This window comes from Merops nubicus, unplaced genomic scaffold, assembly GCF_000691845.1.
Source record: "Merops nubicus isolate BGI_N331 unplaced genomic scaffold, ASM69184v1 scaffold18667, whole genome shotgun sequence".
Lineage (NCBI taxonomy): Eukaryota > Metazoa > Chordata > Aves > Coraciiformes > Meropidae > Merops > Merops nubicus.
In genome coordinates, this window is record NW_008618527.1 from 35,341 (window position 1) to 54,971 (window position 19,631).

The following is a 19,631-nucleotide window of genomic DNA, read 5'->3' on the forward strand; positions in this document are numbered from 1 at the left end:
AGGATGGGAGGGGAGAGATGGGAGAGAGGGACACACAAGACCAGCCTTTAATGCTGAACGGTTCTCACCTGGAATAACAGAGATAGTTTTCAAAGCTCGGAGAACTCTGAAAGTTCTCAATGCTGAGACATTCCCAAGGTCCACAAACTCTGTGACATATCTGCAATGAGGGAGGTCACACACAAAAAAAAAAAAAAAAAACAAAACACAATGACAATACACACACCAAAAGAAAACAACCACCAGGGACGAAGCAATACATCACTCACAGGGGCCTGCACCCAACAGCTAACACCAACCGGAGGCCGCCTTACCTGGAATTACAGAAATAGTTTTCAAAGCTCTCAGAACCCTGAAAGTGCGTAGAGCTGAAACATTGCCTAGGTTTACAAACTCTGTTATATACCTGCAGAATTAAACCAGAGTTAATGGCACCGTTGGGTCACCTTCCCTTTTCATATAGTTTTGTCTTGTTTGTAGGAAACAGGTTGTCATTTAAAGAAAAGCTTTTGAATTGGTATTTAAAAGCGAGAGAGGGGGGGAATTTCAGAGCCAAGGCACTGTTTAAGTCTCTCCACGCTGCAACCAGCTTGTCCACCTGCACAGTTAGAAATCTGCATTCTTGCCTATAGAGGACCTGAAAATTTAACACTATCCTGTCAGATGTGTGGGGAGACTTGGTGACGTCACCTCAGCTCAGTGGTTTCGGGTATATTCGCTTCACCTCATGTTTTTAATAGAGCACAACTGACTTTTGCTTTGATTAGCATCCTTTGTTGTAATCCTTTATGCTTTACTACCTGTTTGTGAGCCACACGTCTGATTACCCTCATTTTAAAAGGGGATAAACATGAGATACACAGAGGATAAGAAGCTTAGTGCAAGGTTGAAGGAGTTCAGTTTTACCACAACCTACAATAGAGAATTTCCTCTGTGCTGCGTGGGGAGAAACAGGGCATGAAAATGCAAAGACACACACAAAATCCAAGATTCTTCCTGGTGTAGAAAGGCCTCAAGAGCTTCTTAAATCTTAGACCCTCTCAGTGGGATTTCAGTAACGTGCAGGGTTGCTCCAGCCCTTGACATAACAAAGGATTGTGCTGGGAGTGCACTGGAAGCTCACTGGGAATGAGGAGGTCACAGTTGGATCTGCCAGAGCTTCAGCACGTTTATTTAAGGGCCTTTGAAAGCTGGCGTGTTCATTTATTGAGAAACAAAAGAAATCATCAATTCACAGGTCAGATTGAGCCTGGGGGTCTCCCTCCTGAGGTGTGTTTACGCTGTGCACAGCAGATCCCCACCTATTCTGAGGTAGAACCTAAGTGTCAGTGAGCTACTGGCTATTTGCCTTCTGTTTTAATTTAATTTGTTTTTGTTTAACTCTTTTAATTATTAAATTTTAAAAATTTTAAATTATCTAATAATTTCAAGGTTAGTAATTTTAAAGGCAAGTAGACCAAGAGCAGGAAAACCAACAACCTCCGGGGCAGAATCCAAGCAAAAAATGGCATTTTATTCAATTAAAGTGATTTTAATATGATTTAATTTTACTAAAATCAAATTCAAGTGCTCTGAACCCTTGAAAATCAGGCTTCTGAGCCTTCCTGCACAATCCCCTCAGTTTTCATCAGCCATTGTTGACTCTGGGAGCCCAAAGAGGCACACGTGAAATATTCCAAAAAAGAAATGTAAAAGGGAAAGGAAAAATTTTCTCTTCTTCCAGACCAGCAGTGACACAAACCCCGTTTCACCAGCAGCACTAAAGCCTAAGCAACAACCAACAGGAAGGACAAAACCCAGAAATCTAGTGTGCACCTCCTGGCTGAGCTGAGAATTCAGACATCCCCATGAACTCCTCAATATCAGACCAACGTGAGCTGATCTGGCATGAGAAAAAAGAATGAGGAAGGAAAATAAAGGGTCTCCTCTTCTGACACTGGGTCTGCATCACCCATGGGTTAATCATGGTTCAATCTCAAGTCACTTCCCAGGAAATTTTGACATGCAAGCCCCAGGAGGGCAGAAGCAGCAGGGACTGGAATTTAAAGATGTTTGGCTTAGCCTTATGCCTAACAGAAGAAGCTGCCACCCTGGCATGTGAGCAATCTAAAACACCCTAGCATTTGGAGCATCATGAAGTCTTACATTAATAAAGGCAGTTTTCAGACAATCACAGGGTTTTTTTGCAGCAACTCCATGGAGCTGCATTTCACACCTGGGACCCCGTGTCAGGCTGAAGCTTTCTTTTGAAATATCAAGAAAGAAAACTTATGGGGGTTCACTTAAGCTTTCCTTGACTGATTTTTTTTTTCCTTCCACACCCACCCTCTTCTATTCCTAAGGTCTCCTCCCCTCCTGGACACCACAGACACTGGAAACAACCCAAAAACCCAACTTACGCCATCATGATGACGCTGAAATCCAGCCAGTTCCAGGGGTCACGCAGGAAAGTGAAGCCATCTATACAGAACCCTCTTGCAATGATTTTCACAAGTGATTCAAACGTATAAATCCCAGTGAACGTGTACCTGTCAAGAGGAAGAGAGAGCCACGCTGAGGACTTTGGAGGGAAGTCATTTCAGCCGTGAAAAAAGAGGACTGATAAATGTTTTTGTCTGAATAAAGTGGCTGTAAAAGGTGACTTGTATTGATGCAAAAGGAAAGGTGAGTAGGGGCAGATTTCTCAACAGAAGAAAAACATTCTGGGAGATTCTTAAAAGGACAAGAAGTGTTACTTACTCCACATTCTTCGACCATTCAGGTGGGTTACTAAAAGTCATGAATACACAGTTGGTCAAAATAGTGCACATAATGATCATGCTAAATACTGTGGAACAAAGTCAAGGATCAAAGGGACACGAGTGTGGCTCTACATCACCTTACAGCTCCCTAAAGATCCCTCTACTGCAATAAAATTCAACAAGTTCCAGTCTGTTCTCTGAGGACTGCCAATAAGAGCCAAGATGCTTCCAGGAAAATCAGGAAAAAATTCAGGAGAATGCAAGGGAAATCAGAGCAGGCTGACTATATATGAACAGGATTTTTATATCACCATTCCATTTATTTTACATTTTCTAACATCTCTTAGCAATTCAAAAATCACATGCCTAAATGCAAATGCCTCCCCAGATCATTCCATCTATTCAGTAACATCAAAATACATTGTCTGCTCATACATCCAACAGGAAAGCAGTGCTGCCATCCATGGAAAACCTGGGATTTAGCCTGGAGAAAACCTTCCCAGCCTCAGGTCCCAAGTCAGCTTTGAGAAGATGGAAAAGCTTTTTCTCCACATGAGGTGCAGGGAGTGAGTATATAGAAGCCTCTAAAACAACAAATGAACATGTTTTCATTTTGGAGTCCCTTTCTAAAAATAATAAATAAATAAAGAGGGCAAAGGAGCTCATTCAATACACTCCTCTTCTGTTTTTTGTTGCTGTTGTTTCTTCCTCTTCCAATAACACATGCAGACAATGTTTCTGAAGCTATGGAAGCTGCCTCAAGCCCTGCAGTAGAACATTTTGGAACAGCCTCTCCATTAGAAGGCAGCTTGAGAGACACCAAAAGAGCAAGAAATTAGTCAGTGTCTAATTACACACAAGGGAACTTTGGCTCCTTTCTCCTGATATTAATTCTATTTAACCATTTTAGCAGCTAGTTAAAGCTCAACTCTTCACGTGGAGCAGAACCTTAAATCACTTCTGCTCCCAAACTGATCCACGTCTGCCCACTGATGGAAGGATGGGCACAGACAGGTAGAATTTAGCAGGGAGAATAAACAACAAGTTTACTCAGTTGGATGGGTCTAAGGGACTGTGCTTTTCATTTAAAAAAGCACATTTTTGTGGATGTTCTGAGGCCAATGCAACTTCACTATGTGCAGAACTGTAGTTCACAGACACTATTTAAATTGAGCAATAAGACAATCAGAAAGAGATTTGTCAGGGAACATATAAAGGCAAAAGCAGCTCAGTAATAAAAAGGATATGAATGTATCAAAATTTTAATAGCTATTCTTCTAAACAGATTAAAAGGACTTAAAATGTACAAGGCAGGTGTGGCACTAACTCGGAAGAGTGATTTCCCTATGTTTAGTACTACACAGGCCTGTAAGGAAACAAAGAAAGAAAGAAAAAGAGAGAGAAAGAGAGAGAGTTAATGCATGAAAATCAAAGCATGAATTGTACAAAAAGAGACAAGCAACTTCCCCAGTAAAAAAAGAGCATTTTCTGTTTTTTTAAAGAATAATCTCCTTTATGAAGTTCCTAATGGGGTAAAACATACCTACCAGGACATCATGAGTAATTCTACTCCAAACCATCCATCTTACTGGGCACCTCAGATGGAGCAGAAGCAAAACCTCCCACCTGAGAGCACAGTCCCCTGGCACGAGGGCAGAGGCTCTGTCAGCCCTATCTAAGAGATAACAACCGAGGCCCAAAGCCACTGGGGGCCCACAAATTGAGGAGCAGAACTGGCAGCTGAGCCCAGACTTCCCACCACAGCCCAGTGCACTGGACCCTCTTCAGGGCACCGGGTTTGCTCCTTCCCAAACCTCGCTAAGAGCTACCACAACAGATCACGGGTTTACAAGGCAGCTCCTTGCCTGCAAGGGAAGATTGACAAGTAAGCAGGAAGAAAACCTCATGGTAGAGCCCCCCACCCCAGCAGACCCGAGTCAGACGCCCACCATCCCCACTCATGGGCCATTTTGAGCACGTTCCACGTTGCTGCACCACCTCCAGGCAGAGGGACGTGCTCTCACAGCTTTAATGAGCCAGACGCTGAGGTTTGTGGCTTTACAGAGAACCTGTGGAATGAATCAGGTAAATGTGAGGCAGAACGGAGCTCATCTCTCCATCCCCAGCCTCAAAACACAGAGCAGCTCTTCCACCTCCCCACTCCTGACCACGCAGACCCAACGCAGCCACCCGGAGAGGCAGAACTCCAACCCTGGCTGCTCAGCAGCAGCTCGGTGCCCCCGCCGCCCGGCTGGGAGGGCTAAAACGAGCTGCCTGCCTGTGCTGCAAAGCCAGAGCCCTTCCCCAGCCCCACGTTCCCAGTTTTCATCCCCTCCAGGATGGCCCCGGCTCCAGCCCACCGCTTGGCACAGCCCCGAGCTCCCGGAGCCCAGCACCAGGGAATCCAGGAGGGCTCTCTGCCAACGCAGTCCCCGTGCTTCCCCGGGAGACTGGCTCTCAGGAAATCTGTCATCTCCCTCCTGGTAAAGTGAAACGACGTGTTTCAGCTCGTTTGGCTAAATTAGACCATTGAGCAGTAAATTATTGGAAAAGGAAATCCAAATCAGGTTGTGGTTCTGCACGGAGTGAGCAGGGTTAGTTACCATCCCCACTAATGTGCCTCCCAACAAAAGCACTTTGAAGACAACCCTGGCCAGCTCTGAAATGGCAGCATCAAGAATTCATGCACAGGTTCCCTTGGCACGTAACACTGTTCTAAAAGGCCAAAAGTTTTTCAAAAGTGTGGATTAGAGAGTGGTCAAGGGACACCCAACTCCAAGACCCAGCTGTCTCTCATCTTCTGGTGCCACAAACTTTCCAAGAGTCACTGACCATTTTTAAATCCTCCACTGTCCCCTGCAGAGGCTTCAAAGCAGGATCCCATGACACTGGGATGCTCCCAGGCTTCAGTTGTGTCCCCATCACAACCCTGAGCTCTCAACTCTGCCACATATTTTAAGCAATGAAATCTCCAACGTGACTGTGCTGAATATTATGTGGGCACAAGGTGGGCTGGACAAAGCCAGAGACTCCCCCTCAAACCCCATGCACTGGTTCTGTAAGGTGCCTGAGGTTCAAGGGGTCTAGAGCCCAAGTGTGGGGAGGAGCAGCTGAGGGAGCTGGGGGTGCTGAGCCTGGAGCAAAGGAGGCTCAGGGGAGACCTTCTGGCTCTGACACCTCCTGACAGAAGCCTGGAGCCAGCTGGGGGTCGGGCTCTGCTCCCAAGGAACAAGTGACAGGACAAGAGGGAATGGCCTCAAGTTGCCCCAGGGGAGGTTCCAGTTGTCCCTGAGGAACAATTTCTTGCCCTGGAGGGTTGCCCAGGGCTGTGCCAGGCTGCCCAGGGCAGTGGTGGAGTCCCCACCCCTGGAGGGGTTCCCAAGCCGTGGAGATGTGGGGTGAGGGACACGGGGCAGTGGGGACTTGGCAGTGCTGGGGTCATGGTTGGACCTGAGGAGCTTAAAGGTCTCTTCCAACCAGGACTACCCTGTGAGTCTGTGATTCACCTCCACCTCTACATGGGAAAAGTCTGTGCAGGATCCTGTGGTTTGCTCAGGACCAGAAGTGAAACCACTCTTCCCATGGAGATACAGAATCACAGAATGTCAGGGGTTGGAAGGGACCTCCAGAGATCATCAAGTCCAACCCCCCTGCCAGAGCAGGACCATCTAGTCCAGGGCAGGTCACACAGGAACACATCCAGGAGGGTCTGAAAAGTCTCCAAGGTGGGAGACTCCACAACCTCCCTGGGGAGCCTGTTCCAGAGCTCTGGAACCCTCAACAGGGGCACATGCAGCCTGCTCCAGGGATGGACACCACCCCAAAGCCATTAGACCTGCACTGGAGAGGTGAGCCAGCCTCGCTGGGAAGGTGGATGGATGGAGGGCCAGGGACTGTCTGCCCGGGCACGCTGGAGATTCCTGGGGAACAGACATTTCCAGGAGCTGTTCCACAAGGACTGACCCAGGAATTTGGCATTCCCTGCTGTAACAGAAGCTGTTCCTCAGCAACTGCCTACCAAACATGAACTCCACATGCTGTTTGCTGGCTTAGTCCTTCATCTGCTACACGACCTCACGCAAGGCAGCCACTCCTCTTCCACACTCTGCCCAGTTTTCACCTTTTAGACCACAGTGCTTGTTGAGATCATTCCTTTCTATGAAACCCACCGTAACTGGGCCTCCCAGTACAACCATGACACAAATAAGGTGCTGCTCATCCCATCCTGCTCACGGGCTCCCATGGGTCCAAGTCCTGCTGCTCCAGTTCCCCTGCACACGTCTAAGATCCCGGGTAAATCTCCTCTTGGCCTCGTCAATAGAAGGAAGAGCACAAAAGCCAAAAAGAGTTTGGCAATTTAAAACCTTATCTTCGTTCTTCCTTTATGCTGCTGACATATTAAAACTCAATTTCAAAATGGCTGCAGGCTCTTAAAATGTTTGCTGGTTCAGGTCCAAGAACATCCTTAAGCCCTTTTAAGATCTGCTGAGGCAAAGCTCAAACCTCAGAGAAAGGAGGTACCTGGAGAAAAGCATTTTGCAGTTGTCTTGTACGAGGTGAAGTCCAGTTGGACTCTCAGAAGTCTCAATTTGTTGTTAAAGAGTCATGAAGAAGGCTCTGTCCACTTGGGTTCTCTCAAAGCTGGCTGGGGATCTGCGCTTCACAGTGACTTTAGGCACAGTTCTCACAGAAAAAGAAGATCACAGAAGAGAAGTCTTCTCTAAATGTTCTTGCACAATAATGCACTAGAGCAGCTGTGCTGGAGAGCACGACAGAAGGGATCCAGTGATGGCAAAAAGCATCCCACTTCTGGGAAGATTTCAGAGCCCTTCGCCTCACGCGGGTTTGACATTAAGCGCTTCTGTAATGGCTGGAAAGTGAGAAGGAGTGGGCAGAAGACTGAAGAAGAAACCAGCTCCAGGAGGAGCCCAGGGACATATGGAAGCAGATTCCTCCAGCGGTACCTGGTGACTGGCTGGTGCTCAGCAAGAGAGATGATTTTCTGGTGACACCCTGAGCGAGTTCCTTTAACGTCACTGCTTCCAGACGTAACTCAGAGGGAACTCTGGCACCCCGTGGGCTGAAGAAGTGTGGACAGAAATAAACATCAAGGCAAAATATTTTTCAAGGCTGTTTTTGGCTCACAGACCCGTGCGTGCTAATACAGAAACCACAGGACTGAATATCAGCTTTCCACTGCCCTCCCCAAAAGGAGACAGATTTATTCTTTCTTAGTGACTTCCTTTTCATCACTGAAAAGCTCGTGGGGAAATAAAAGTATCTGTCACATTTTGCTCTTGCTTTCATCTCTTGTTTCAAATCCAACACAGGAAAAAACCTTTGACACGCTTTGAAATCTATCAAATGCAACATTCCTGAAAGAATGTCCAGGGAGGTGGTGGAGTCACCATCCCTGGAGTAGATGGAACACTTGAGGTTAGGTCTAGTGGTTAGGGAGATGTTGGGATGAAGGTTGGGCCTGATGATCCTGCAGGTCCTTTCCAACTAGAGGGATCCTGTGATCTATTTTAAAAATAAAGAACATTTCAACATGCAACGTGGAGAAACTGCTCTGGGTTTGCTTGGTTACACTTGGCCTTCCACCCAACCCCCAGAAAGGACTGGAGCAGACACCTGACAGGGATGCCACCTCCTCCCTTCATCCCACCACAAGAGCACTGCTGATAGCTAGGAAGGACACAGTTACTTGTTCTGCTGCTTTTAAACCTGCTGGGGAGATGGAATGGAATTAAAAAGAGTATTAAACACACAAGATCCAGGAAAGGTATTCAGCTACTGGGAAGAAGGATAAAAGGCTGATTTTTGAGATGGTCCCACTCCTTCCTTCTGTTTCAGTGACTACACTGAAATGCAAACCCCACGAATGGCACCGTGCCCTTGCAGGGCCATCACCTGCTCTCCTGAGGCCGTAAGGGAAGGCTCCTTGGAGCACATGCAGGAGCCAGATGTGCCTCCCACAAGCTGCTCTCTCACATCCCTGTGATTTTCCCAGTCAAGGTGACATTCTGGACCCAAGGGCCCATTTCCAAACCGTGCATGTGACTTGACAAAGTTGCAAGTCACTCCATTGGCACATAGGCACTAGGAAGATCCTCAGGTGCTCATCTGCAAGCTATAGGTGACCTCGGGCAGTCCCCCTCAGCCTCAGAAATCACAGATGTGTAGGCAGTCTTCTACAACCACAGGGTTGATTTTTCCATTGAAATCAACCCATCAAAGCTGGTCTCAACTCCCAGAATATTCAGAGACCTTCTAATGCCTTGTCAATGGAGCCACTGCAGGAGTATTAGCACCTTTACCTTGCTCTGTGGCAAATATGAGGCTCATACTGCATGAAATCAGAGTTACTTGAGGAAAATTACCCCAGCCTGGCAAAAGTCACATTCAGTGGGAAGGAACAGCAGGAGGAGTTATTCAGTAGGAGTGACAGCCTCAGCCATAAATGGAAGAGAAGGAAAGGGCCTAAAAGATGGAAATACTTTAAAAACCAGAAATACTAGTAAGGTTGAAGAGATAAAAGAGGATGATGGTCCCTACCTCTTGCTTAAGCAAACACTGAAGGAAAACCAGACTATGAGGCAACTGGTGGTTTTCCTTTCATCCTGAGGGATGCTCACACAGCAGCTTTCCTGAATTTTGTTTGCATATGTAAATAAGCAAGTTCCTGAACCTGCCTTTTGGGGTTGTTTTCACTGAAATGTTTCAGGTTTCCACAACAAGTATCATGGGCCAGTGTTGCTTCTATCACGTGCGTCAGGCCAGGAATTGGAAGGTGATTTCTATTTGCAAAAGAAAGAATCATGAAAAAATTCTCCCTGGTACTTCTATAAAGACAAGAAGGAGATAAATTAGCTCCCCTGGGAGCAAAGGGACTTTCCTGGTTTTCCTAAGAGTAGTTACTCCCACTTTGCAAACTGAGCCTGAGCTGAGAAAAGAGAAGTAGCTCGGACAAAACCATCACTTGCAGGGCTGGGCTCTGAACCCAGGAGTTTTGACTCCCTGTGCCATGGTTCTGTTTCTAGGTCACGCTGTTTCTCCTCTAAATATCAGTTAACAGGCCACTGGAAAGTTCAGCTTCTCAGTTAAAATGCAGTTTCAATTTCCTTAGATAAACCAAGATCACCGTGTCCTACTGCAAGGAAAAGCAACCAGCTGATTTGTCCCTCTGAGTGCTGTATGTCTAGCTTTAAAAGAAAGGAGCTATGATGCAAAGCCTCCTGGCAAAGGCTGGAGAGGGAAAAAAACATAAAAAAACTTGGAAAACTTCCCATGATTCAAGCAGATTCGTAATTCCTGATGATTCAGAGAAGGGCCTTTTTTAATGGCCTTAAAAAAAACTTTGTGGGAAGTCACTGACTATCTGAAGCAGCAAAGCAGCAGCACACACCTGAGCTACTGCCACCCTGAAGTGGGTGCAGCAGAGCCAGAGCCAGTACCACATGAATCCAGTGTTTTTGGAAGAGCGAGGCTCTTCCCACAGAGGTTGGCAGGGCTGTATGAGTTTGTCTCCCATCTCCAGAACCTTCTCCTCCATCTGCAGCTGCTCCAGCTCCACGGAGAGCTCCCATCTCTGCGTGGCAGGCACTCAGAGTGAGCAGGAACTCGCAGGCAGAAACGCACAGCTCTCTTCTGGAGACATGACAGATGCCTTCAGAGTTGGGAATGTGGCTTATTTTTTCTCTAAAAATGAAAGATTTATTAATAGCATGGTGTTGGGAAGCAAATATGGAGACTGATAAAGCGTGAGGGCTGACGGGGTTCTCCTCTGCCTCCTACTTCTGGTGGAACACTGAGACAACCAAGGAGCCTCTGCCCAGTGCTCCAGGACACAGCAGTGCCCACTGCCCCTCCAGCACAGCTCCCCTGTCTAGCTGGAAAGAACATGGCCCAATTCTCCCCCACAGACTGTCTGCTCAGCCACGGGGATGCAAAGAGGGCACAAAACACTCCTGCTAGGAAATATCCTAACACCTGCTTTGGTTGGGTGCAAGTGGCCACACACAACCAGAAATCCTGGGAACTGCTCCTCAGCTCCACGTCTCTTTTTCACAGGCTGCCCACAGCAAAACCAGGCAGCAGCAGGTTTAACAGAGAGAAAACATTTGCTTAATAAAGAGAAACCATTCCCAAGGGATAACGTAAGCCACCTTCTTACCAGCAACAGCAGCTGTCAGGACATCTCCTCAAGTACAACACCCACCTGAACACCAGACTGCCCAGTATTCAACACCCCCCAAACCACAGTGTCCCAACACCCTGTTTCTAGCTGGTGCCTGTACCCTGCACCACTGACACAACAAATAAACATTAAATTCACTTGTGTAAATGCAGAAAAGAACGTTCAGTTGTAGCCATTCGCAGCAAATTCAGTGGATTTCATGTGAATAACACCCTGCCAGTCACAAAACTGTTCTGAGTGTGGCAAGAAACATCTGCCCCAAAGTCCCAAAACATTCTGTTACCCACACCAACGTCCTGATGTGACCTGACAGCTGTTCTACCCAGGTTCTGAAAGGTCACATCACAATTGTCACCTACACCATCAAACCTCCAGCTTCTCAAGTGGCACAGCCAAGGCTGAGATAGAGATGGTCATTGTCTCAGCTTATTCAAATTAAATTGCTATCAAAGAAAGCAATGAAACTAAACAGTGGAGAAGTATCTCTGTTCTAAGTCATGCAGCCTTCTAGGAAAAGCAGTAATCATGCTCTCCTTTATTTCACCAGAAGATCCCTGCCCTCCATTTCTAGCACAGCTTACTCACCACTTAATACATCCCAGCACCTATAAATGCCTCCTGCCACACCACCTCAATTCCACAGGCAAATATTTTAAACATAAAAATCATGAAGATGAAAGGAAGTCAATTAGTTTATCTCACTTTGGTCACGATTCTGTATCACACTGTTTCATAACAATCAAATTCAGACTGAATTCCATGCAGGTAAAGAAATACACACAGAACAATTACTGTTACCCATCAGATAAATCCTTATTGCCCTCATGGTTAAAAATGGCACGTTATTACAACTTCATCTGGTTTTAGTTTCCAGACCTTGTACTCCTAAATCCATCCAAGCAGGTGTTTAAAGATCAATCATATAACCTCTGTTACACCTCCAAGAAAAACACAGAACAAACCAAACCGACCAAACAAGCCCCCTCCAAAGACTCCATTCTTTGTCTTCCACTCAAACCATACCCAAACCTGTGATTTCCCAAGAAAAAAAAGGTGGTTTAGTGACTTCCTTCTTGCAGACTCACTTTCTGGGTCATATAATAAGGGTCAAAGTCCTCCAGTGGTACAGCAACCAGGCCTTTTGGGATGTCCCCGTAGATGAAAGGCAAATTCTTCCCCGCCTCAAGGTCACTGTTTGGTTTTGGTTTGCTGTCTTCATCGTCGTCCCGGTGGCTGCTGTCTTGCTTTGGACGCTGCTTCTTCTTCAGCTCTGCAATGTGTTTCTCAATGTTAGCCAGAGACTCCGGAGTGAAGGGTTTAAAACTATCAGGGCCTGGTGGTGCGAGCAGCCGTGCTGCCATCTTTTCATCCTGCAGCAGCTTCTTTAGTGATGTTGCACCCCGGACAGGTCAGCTCTGCAGGGGAGCAAAGAGCAGAACAAAGTCAGTCCCTGCCAGAACAGGCAGCACAGAGCAGCACTGGTGACCCAAAGGCAGCCCTGGTCACCAAGGCTTCGCCGAGCGAGGTGGGCAGACCCAACACGAGACCCAACACGAGCTATGGGCAGAAGGACATCACTGCTGGGTGGGGATGGACCTGCCTGCCATGTGAACCTCCTGGGCACGGGGTGAACCTGCCCGTCCCTGCCCACCACGCTGCCTCACCACGTTCTACAGCTCAGGCAGAACCTGGATCTCCAACGGCCACGCTGACGGCCGCCCTGGTTTGGGGCTCTCCTGACCACAAACCCTATTCCACAGAGCAGAAACTCCACTACAGAAATCCTTCTGAAAAACAACTCTATCAACAACTAGTGATCAGGGGTTTCATTCCTTTCAGGGCCTAAGAATGAAATCATTTTTTTACAATTTCACCAAGTACAATGGTAATTTCTGAAAGTTAAATTTCTAGAACATGTGGGTTAGAGGCAGAGTCTTCTGGCAACACAAACGAGCAGCTCTCCATGATAAAAAGAAAAGGGGAGCAGCCAAGGTGCAGCAGCAGAGCTGAGGAAGACCTCGCAGACCTTCCAACCTGCAAAGGAAGGAAGAAAATCCTCAGAGAGGATTTTCCACTGTCCCTACCCCTCGCACCTCGCTCCCTTTCCCCCTTCCTCCTGCCCTGAGGAAGTTCCTTCAGCCGAACCCGGCCGCCTACAAACCCTCTGCAGCTTTGCACCTTGTGCCAAGCTCTCGCCCGAGAAGCAGCAACAAGCAGCTATTGCATTTCTGAGCTCCTGGTGCCTCCTCAAGCTTTTCACACTCCAGGAGGAGGCCAAGAGAGGAGAGGAATGACAGAAAGCCTGCACTGATGCAACAGCACTGCAGTACTGCAGGCTGGAATAGAACCCAGCCCTGCCACAGCTTGGCACCTCAGGGAGGGACCCAGGCACCAAAGTGGCAACAAATTCAGGAGGAAAGGGAAAACAACCACGAGTATACAGCACGGGAAGAATCTGAAAGCTGTGCAGGACAAGGTTCCTTCCATAAGGGAGAAAGCTCATCAGTAAGGTCAGATCTTGTAAGCTAACACACACAGCACCAAAACATCTATGAAAGATTTGGAATCTCTGGAAGAGGAACGACTTTCAAATTCCTTAAAAACTATCACCTAGAATGGAGTTGTTAAAATTTACCTATTTTAGTACAATGTTTGCCACCAACAGCCTTCACAGCCCTTGGCTTTGAGGACTGTCCTGTGTCCACGGGGGAAGGGCTGGAGAAGCCAGGGGCACTCCCACCCCTATGGGCCAGGCAGGACACATCTCCCCAGCCTGAGCAATGAAACCAAGGATCACAACCTCCCACGGACTGCACTGGACTTCCCGAGCAAATACAGCTCCCAAATAACCCAGTCCTTTCTCAAGACCAGCTGGAGATCCCAGCCTGTAGCACATACCTGAGGTACCTCCAAAAGCCCCACACATCCAGAGGAGAACAGCCTTCAAAGTGATTGCAGCTTATTCCCTGCAACTGCCTCACTTGGATTCACACACAAATCTAAAGCTGAGCCACACGTGTAGAACGTGAAATGCTGTTTCCATCTCAGGTTTTATTTGGAGATCCAAAAAACTTACATACAGATCCACCTCCTTCTGTAACTGCACAGCACAGCCTGGGACTCTTCCTATCAACTTGACCAGGTATTTTTAAAGTAATAATAATAAAGACTCAAAAAAGATGGCAAGAGGGGAGAGAAAAGCCAGTATCTTGGTCACATTATCTCCAGAAACATCACAGAATAGCCTGCTGATATTAAGGAAAAATTAATTTATTCTATTCTTGCAGCATTTGCATGCATTTAATTACCAAATTTCCCACATACTGTGAAACTCTAGAGCAGCGTTGGGGATGTGGTCTAATTGAATGGCACAGATAAATATGTAAGGCCTGAATTTAGAAACCAAAGTAGCTCAGGGACACAGCATAAAAAAGGGAAGAACTGAAGGCACAACCCCCTGCCTGATTTGTACACACAATTACACAACCAGCAACTGGAAGCAACCAACTGATCTGCTTGGTGGCAACTTCAAAAAAAATACACCACCCCACACAAAACCAACAAAAAAACCCTCAAACACACTCTCCCCAGTCTGGTAGACAACTACACATCACCGTGGCTTGACAAAGATCCTCCTTTAATAAATCAAGAGACAATCTGATGCTGCACCAACAAACCAGGTTACAGGTTTGCCTCACTCCACTTTTCTCCCTCTGTTCACACACAATGTTGATTGTTCTGCTGCTGAGGGGACAAGGAACAATTGCTTTATTTCAGCATTTTGTTCTTACTTGTAGGTACTTGTTGGTACTTCTTACTGGTACTTGCTTGACATCAACACCTGACAGTGACCTGGGGCTTTCACTTCTCAGGCAGCTCTTACCTGTCCCGACTTAATTTGTCTTCCTAGGAAATTATCCCACGTTTGAAAAACGGACAAAACTTGGATGTAAACTGGAAGGATGAGGATGGAATGGTTATTTCATTCCTTAAACCAGACCTATGCAGCAGTTTTTAACTCTCCAGTAGAGCAGCACTACATGTTCTTACAATAACAAGCTACGCTTTGCAGCTCATCACCTAATCCTCACCTTTACTCAGCACATGCACACCTAACCACCCAGCATATTCCAGAGCTAGTTCTCTTTTTAAAAAATAAAACAGACAAATTGTTTGGAATGCCCCAGTTACACGGCCCCACCCAGAGGAGGTTGGACAGAGTCATGCAACCAACACCCACCAGCAAGGAGCTGGGGTCAAAACTGGACGTGGGGAGCAATCTAGTTGTTACTGAAGCAAAAAAGGGTGAGAGTAGCAAGGATTAACAATTTGGAGATTTCCTGGTTTTCTCAGTAAAAGAGAAAACCTCAAGAAGAAAATTTCCCCTGAGGATACAATAATATTTCTTAAACTTCTGTCAGCACTCACCAAGGAGGGCTGAGTATTCACTGGAAGAAGAGAATGAGGTGAGAGCACATGGACGTCTGCTTAACCCTCCCAAATCCCCCCCACCCAGTGAGGGTGTCAGCACATCTGCCTCCTGGGTGAATTCAGGCTCTGATCTGTTTTGGGAAATCTTTCTGCTGTAGAGGCCTGTGTGGGAAGCAAGAGGGGTGAGCTGGTGGTCATTCCTTTCCCTTACTCCACGTTTCAATCAGTTACTACTAGAGGGTGTTCAAAACCCATCAGACCTTATCTAATTATTTGATTTTTTAAAATAAAACTACTGAAGACCTTTGCTAAAATTAGTTCTTACCCACGTGTTGACTGAATGAACAAATATTAAACTATCTTCATCCTGAAGATCTCAAGATTTAAGTAGAAAAGTTTCTCTGCAGAAAGAAACACAGAAAGGGAAAATAATTTGTCCAAGGTCACCTGGAAATCAGTGGTAGAACTGGAAGCTGACCTCAAGCACTGGTGATCTGGTCCCAGGCACGTGGAGTTTGGTGCTCAGAGCTCCCTGGGGCCAAGCTGCTTATTTACACGTTTTTCAAAGATGAAAGATTTTACACTAGAAAAACCACTGTACTGAGGTGCCCAATTTCTAAGACTTAATTATTTTCTCCTAAATGTTCCCAGCAGTCCTTTTACTGGTACATTATGAAATATGCTAATAAATTATTCAAGCTGATTGTCAAAATAAATTAAAAAAACACTTTTGAGGCAATATCTTCACTTTAATACATTTCTTCACTTATTAATTTGTGAGGTTCAGCCATTCACTGTCTTACAGTGCCTTCCAGAGAGAGCCCTTCTATGTGGATTTTTACATAACCTGCAGATGCACGTGGCTTTTGATTGGAACACGCAGGGTTGGGGCAGAAAGGAAAATACAGTGTGGATTAAAAGCCCTCAAATTCTGCTGCATGAGAGCCCAGAAAACTCCCAGCCAAACCCAAATATCTATGCATGAGAAAAGCCGTGGCTGGAAGTGGCCTTCAGAACAACTCAGCCATCTCCATCTGCAGTAAATTCTGTCTAGAAGAGGCCAATTTTATCAATGAAAAGGGACAATACTAGAGCTGCCCGAGATGCTGGAGGAACCCTCCCTTAGAAAAGCTCCCATTTGGTGCTATAAAGTGGAAGGAAGAGGAAATGTTTTCACTATCAAGTGAGATTGTGCTGCTGGTCATTTTCCCCACCCTATGTAAAAAATCCCAGAAGTTTCCTGGTCACTCGTCTCTTAGAGCTCAAGGGCAGACTCTGGACAGGGCAAGACAGGGGTTGTGCTCCTGGGACAGCAGTGGCAGAACCAAACTTAAGCACACACCTCTAAAGGTGAAAAAGAAACTGAACAGAAACTTAAGGAGGAGGGAGATGCACAAAAGCAACAGCAACATGTTAGAAAACACAGGTAACATTTAAAGATGCTTCCATAAAAACCTCAGAAACTGAAGACCTGGTGCTGTGGGCTTGTCCAGTCCCTGCCAGGAGCAGTGTGACTCCTGCAGGATCACTCAGTGAGTTATCAGAATGAAACCAGTTAACCCCAGCTCTCCAGCTCCCCGTTAGCCACTGCTCTGAGTTTATCATTCATTTCACACAAGAACGTGGAGATTCCTCCAGACCAAGCTGAAGTGCAGCACTTCAACTTCCCCTTTCTAAAGCCTGACTGCTGAACAAAGAATTGTTCACAAGAGTTGCTGTGTAACAGTTAAGACCCTAACCCAAATTTAATCCCTTGTTCAGTTCACTCAGCCTATCAGTGACCCATAATACAGGAGCAAAGTCAACAGATATTCCATACAATAATTTAGGAGTTAATGTAATGTGGAGCACTCAGATGGTAGGATTACTAATGGGACTATTTTGAAGGTCTCCTCACCAGAACAATTCTATGGTTCTACGCTGTCTTCATCTTTTATCACCCCATGGATATCTCACCTGATGAGACAAAAATCCTAGACCTGGTTGTCTGAACATCACCCCCCTGCTACTGATTTCACCCATCAAGAAAAAGTTCCTCTCTGGCTGGAAACGCCACTGGAGCAGTGGCCTTTGTCCAACCCCGTGTTCCTAGGGTACCTTCCCACCTAGGTGAAACACATCACACGCTGAAACCACGTTAAATCACTCAGGTTGATGAAATCCACAGTCAGGAGAAGGATCTGCACCTTCAGCTAGCAGCTGGGCTCCTTAGAACCAGTTTTAATGAGCAGTGACACCTCTCAGATTTCCACAGAACTGCTGGGAATTCAGCATGTCTGGAAAGAAAAACAACTTTTTCTTATTCTTGTCCTGGGAGTAACAGTATTTTTGTGTAGCATCCATTACAGAAACAATTTCATTTATGCCTGGGCACGCCCTAAGCCAGGAAATAAAATCAGATAATTGAAGCACTGTGGACAGCTACACACTGGGATGAGCTTCGACTGTTGGTTTTCAAGTACCCTTCCTCAAAACCCAATGCCAGAAATGCCATCTCAACAGCCAGAGAGAGCCAGATATTGCTGAGTTTGCCCCAAAAAGCTGTAGGAGCTTCTGCTTCCAAGCAAGCAGTACCTCCTCCCTCAGAGGCCAGATGGAATGGTTTCAAAGCCCTAAATGAATAGCTGTGTGCTTGTACTTTTTATTTGGTTTTATAATTCATATGGGGAGTTCCAGTAAAAACAACATATCATATCAAGAGAGAAAGGAAGTGGCTTTTAGTCATCTTCAACATCTTCTGCTCCCTGCTTTCCTAGCAATTAAGGGTTTTTTTAACTCTAAGGCCACTACCTGTAAAGCTCACAAAGTGTAAGAAGTGATTCAACAATTAAAGCATTGCTGCATTTTTGGGGGGCAGGATGGAGGAGGAAATCCTCCTGGAATTAACTGCTGAGGATATTTTACTTATAAATGCAAACCCCTCATACCTTTCTGCTGGCACAGGAGCAGTATGAGTACCAGGAACTGAGACTTTGAGATCTTAGCTAGCAAAATTTTAGCATTCTGAAATGGCTGTTTTCCAAAAGGAGCAATTTCACAGTTTTGCTACAGCCCAGTCCCTGCTGGAGACTCAACTTCAAACACGCTCCATCAGGCAGAGGCAATCCTTTGGAACAGGACAAAACTGAGGGACAAGAAGGCAGAAGTTACTCTAACTTTGGAACAGCACTGAAAGGCAGAAATTCACACGAAGCGTTAAAACCTGAGCAAACACCAAGGAGGGTTTTTAACACCCTTCTGCACCTCTTTTTCTACCTGTTCCCTCCAGCTTTGTGACTGCCCACTCCTCACAGAAGCAAAACAACAGGGTGTAAGAAAGTCCCAGCATTTAGCTATTTCTGAAGCTCCCTAAACTCCAGCCAACAGTCCCACAACGACAAGCCCTCCGCTGCCACTAACACGAGCTATCCGGGGCGATCTCTCTGTGGTTCCTTAAATCACTTTCCCCATACTTGTTCCCAACTCCAGCACTCTCGTTTCATTACTTCACCACACCTTCTTTAAGGTTCCTTTGGATGCAGCAACAAATTATTGATTCCCTTTCCCCGTGGCTGTCAGTGGCTGTCGCAGCCGCCCGATGCTGAATGGGAATCACGTGGCGTGGACGCCGCACGGCCCCGGGGCCAAGCACCTCCCCAGCCCCTGAAAAATACCCACTGCCAACTGATGGGGACAGCCAGATCAGCCCGTTTTCATGAAAAAAGCACATGCTCAAGGCAAGCACAGCAGGAGGAAGAGGATACCACGATTTAGATTTTCCAGCTGCTTTGTTTTCACTCAAGGCTGACTTGGTTTCTGCTGTATTTCACCTCCTCTACCTGAGGATGAAAGTACATCCAGGCTCCATCTCTTGCCACATGCAATCCCTCGCTTTCCTGTTTATTAGAAACCCAGCTTTCCACCTCCGTTCACAAAATATTGACATAATCATCCCAGTTCCACCGAGCAGTACAATATCTATACCATGATCTAGATAGAAGCCATACGTACGAGCTTATATAACCAGTTAAACGATTTGTAATAGGTCCAGGTCCTTTCCCCGAGGATGAATGACCGTGTAGAAGTATTGAAAAATGTAAAAAAAACCACCAGGCAGCCCCTTCGGTCAGGTCGTTAGTAATTTTGATATCCCCGAGGTGAAGGAAGGAGGCATTTTAAAGCCCCAGCAGATGGCAAACCCAGCTCGGCGAGCTCCGAGAGGCCTCCCGGTTAACTCGTGTGGGAGCTGCATTACGGAGCCCCGGCCGCTCGGCTGCTCC

General features: G+C 46.4%; 1 protein-coding gene across 1 annotated transcript in view; it reads right to left on the minus strand.

Annotated features, from left to right (window-relative positions):
• The window catches only part of SCN8A (sodium channel, voltage gated, type VIII, alpha subunit), a 44,221-nt gene extending 31,919 nt beyond the window's left edge, over positions 1-12,302 (minus strand). The window contains exons 1-5 of the mRNA XM_008943480.1: positions 12,027-12,302; positions 3,989-4,107; positions 2,740-2,829; positions 2,400-2,528; positions 69-160 (exon numbers count right to left, since the gene is read on the minus strand). Coding sequence (XP_008941728.1) covers positions 69-160; positions 2,400-2,528; positions 2,740-2,829; positions 3,989-4,107; positions 12,027-12,302 — 706 coding nt within the window. The remainder of the gene's footprint in view (positions 1-68; positions 161-2,399; positions 2,529-2,739; positions 2,830-3,988; positions 4,108-12,026) is intronic.
• Positions 12,303-19,631: the final 7,329 nt, after the last annotated feature.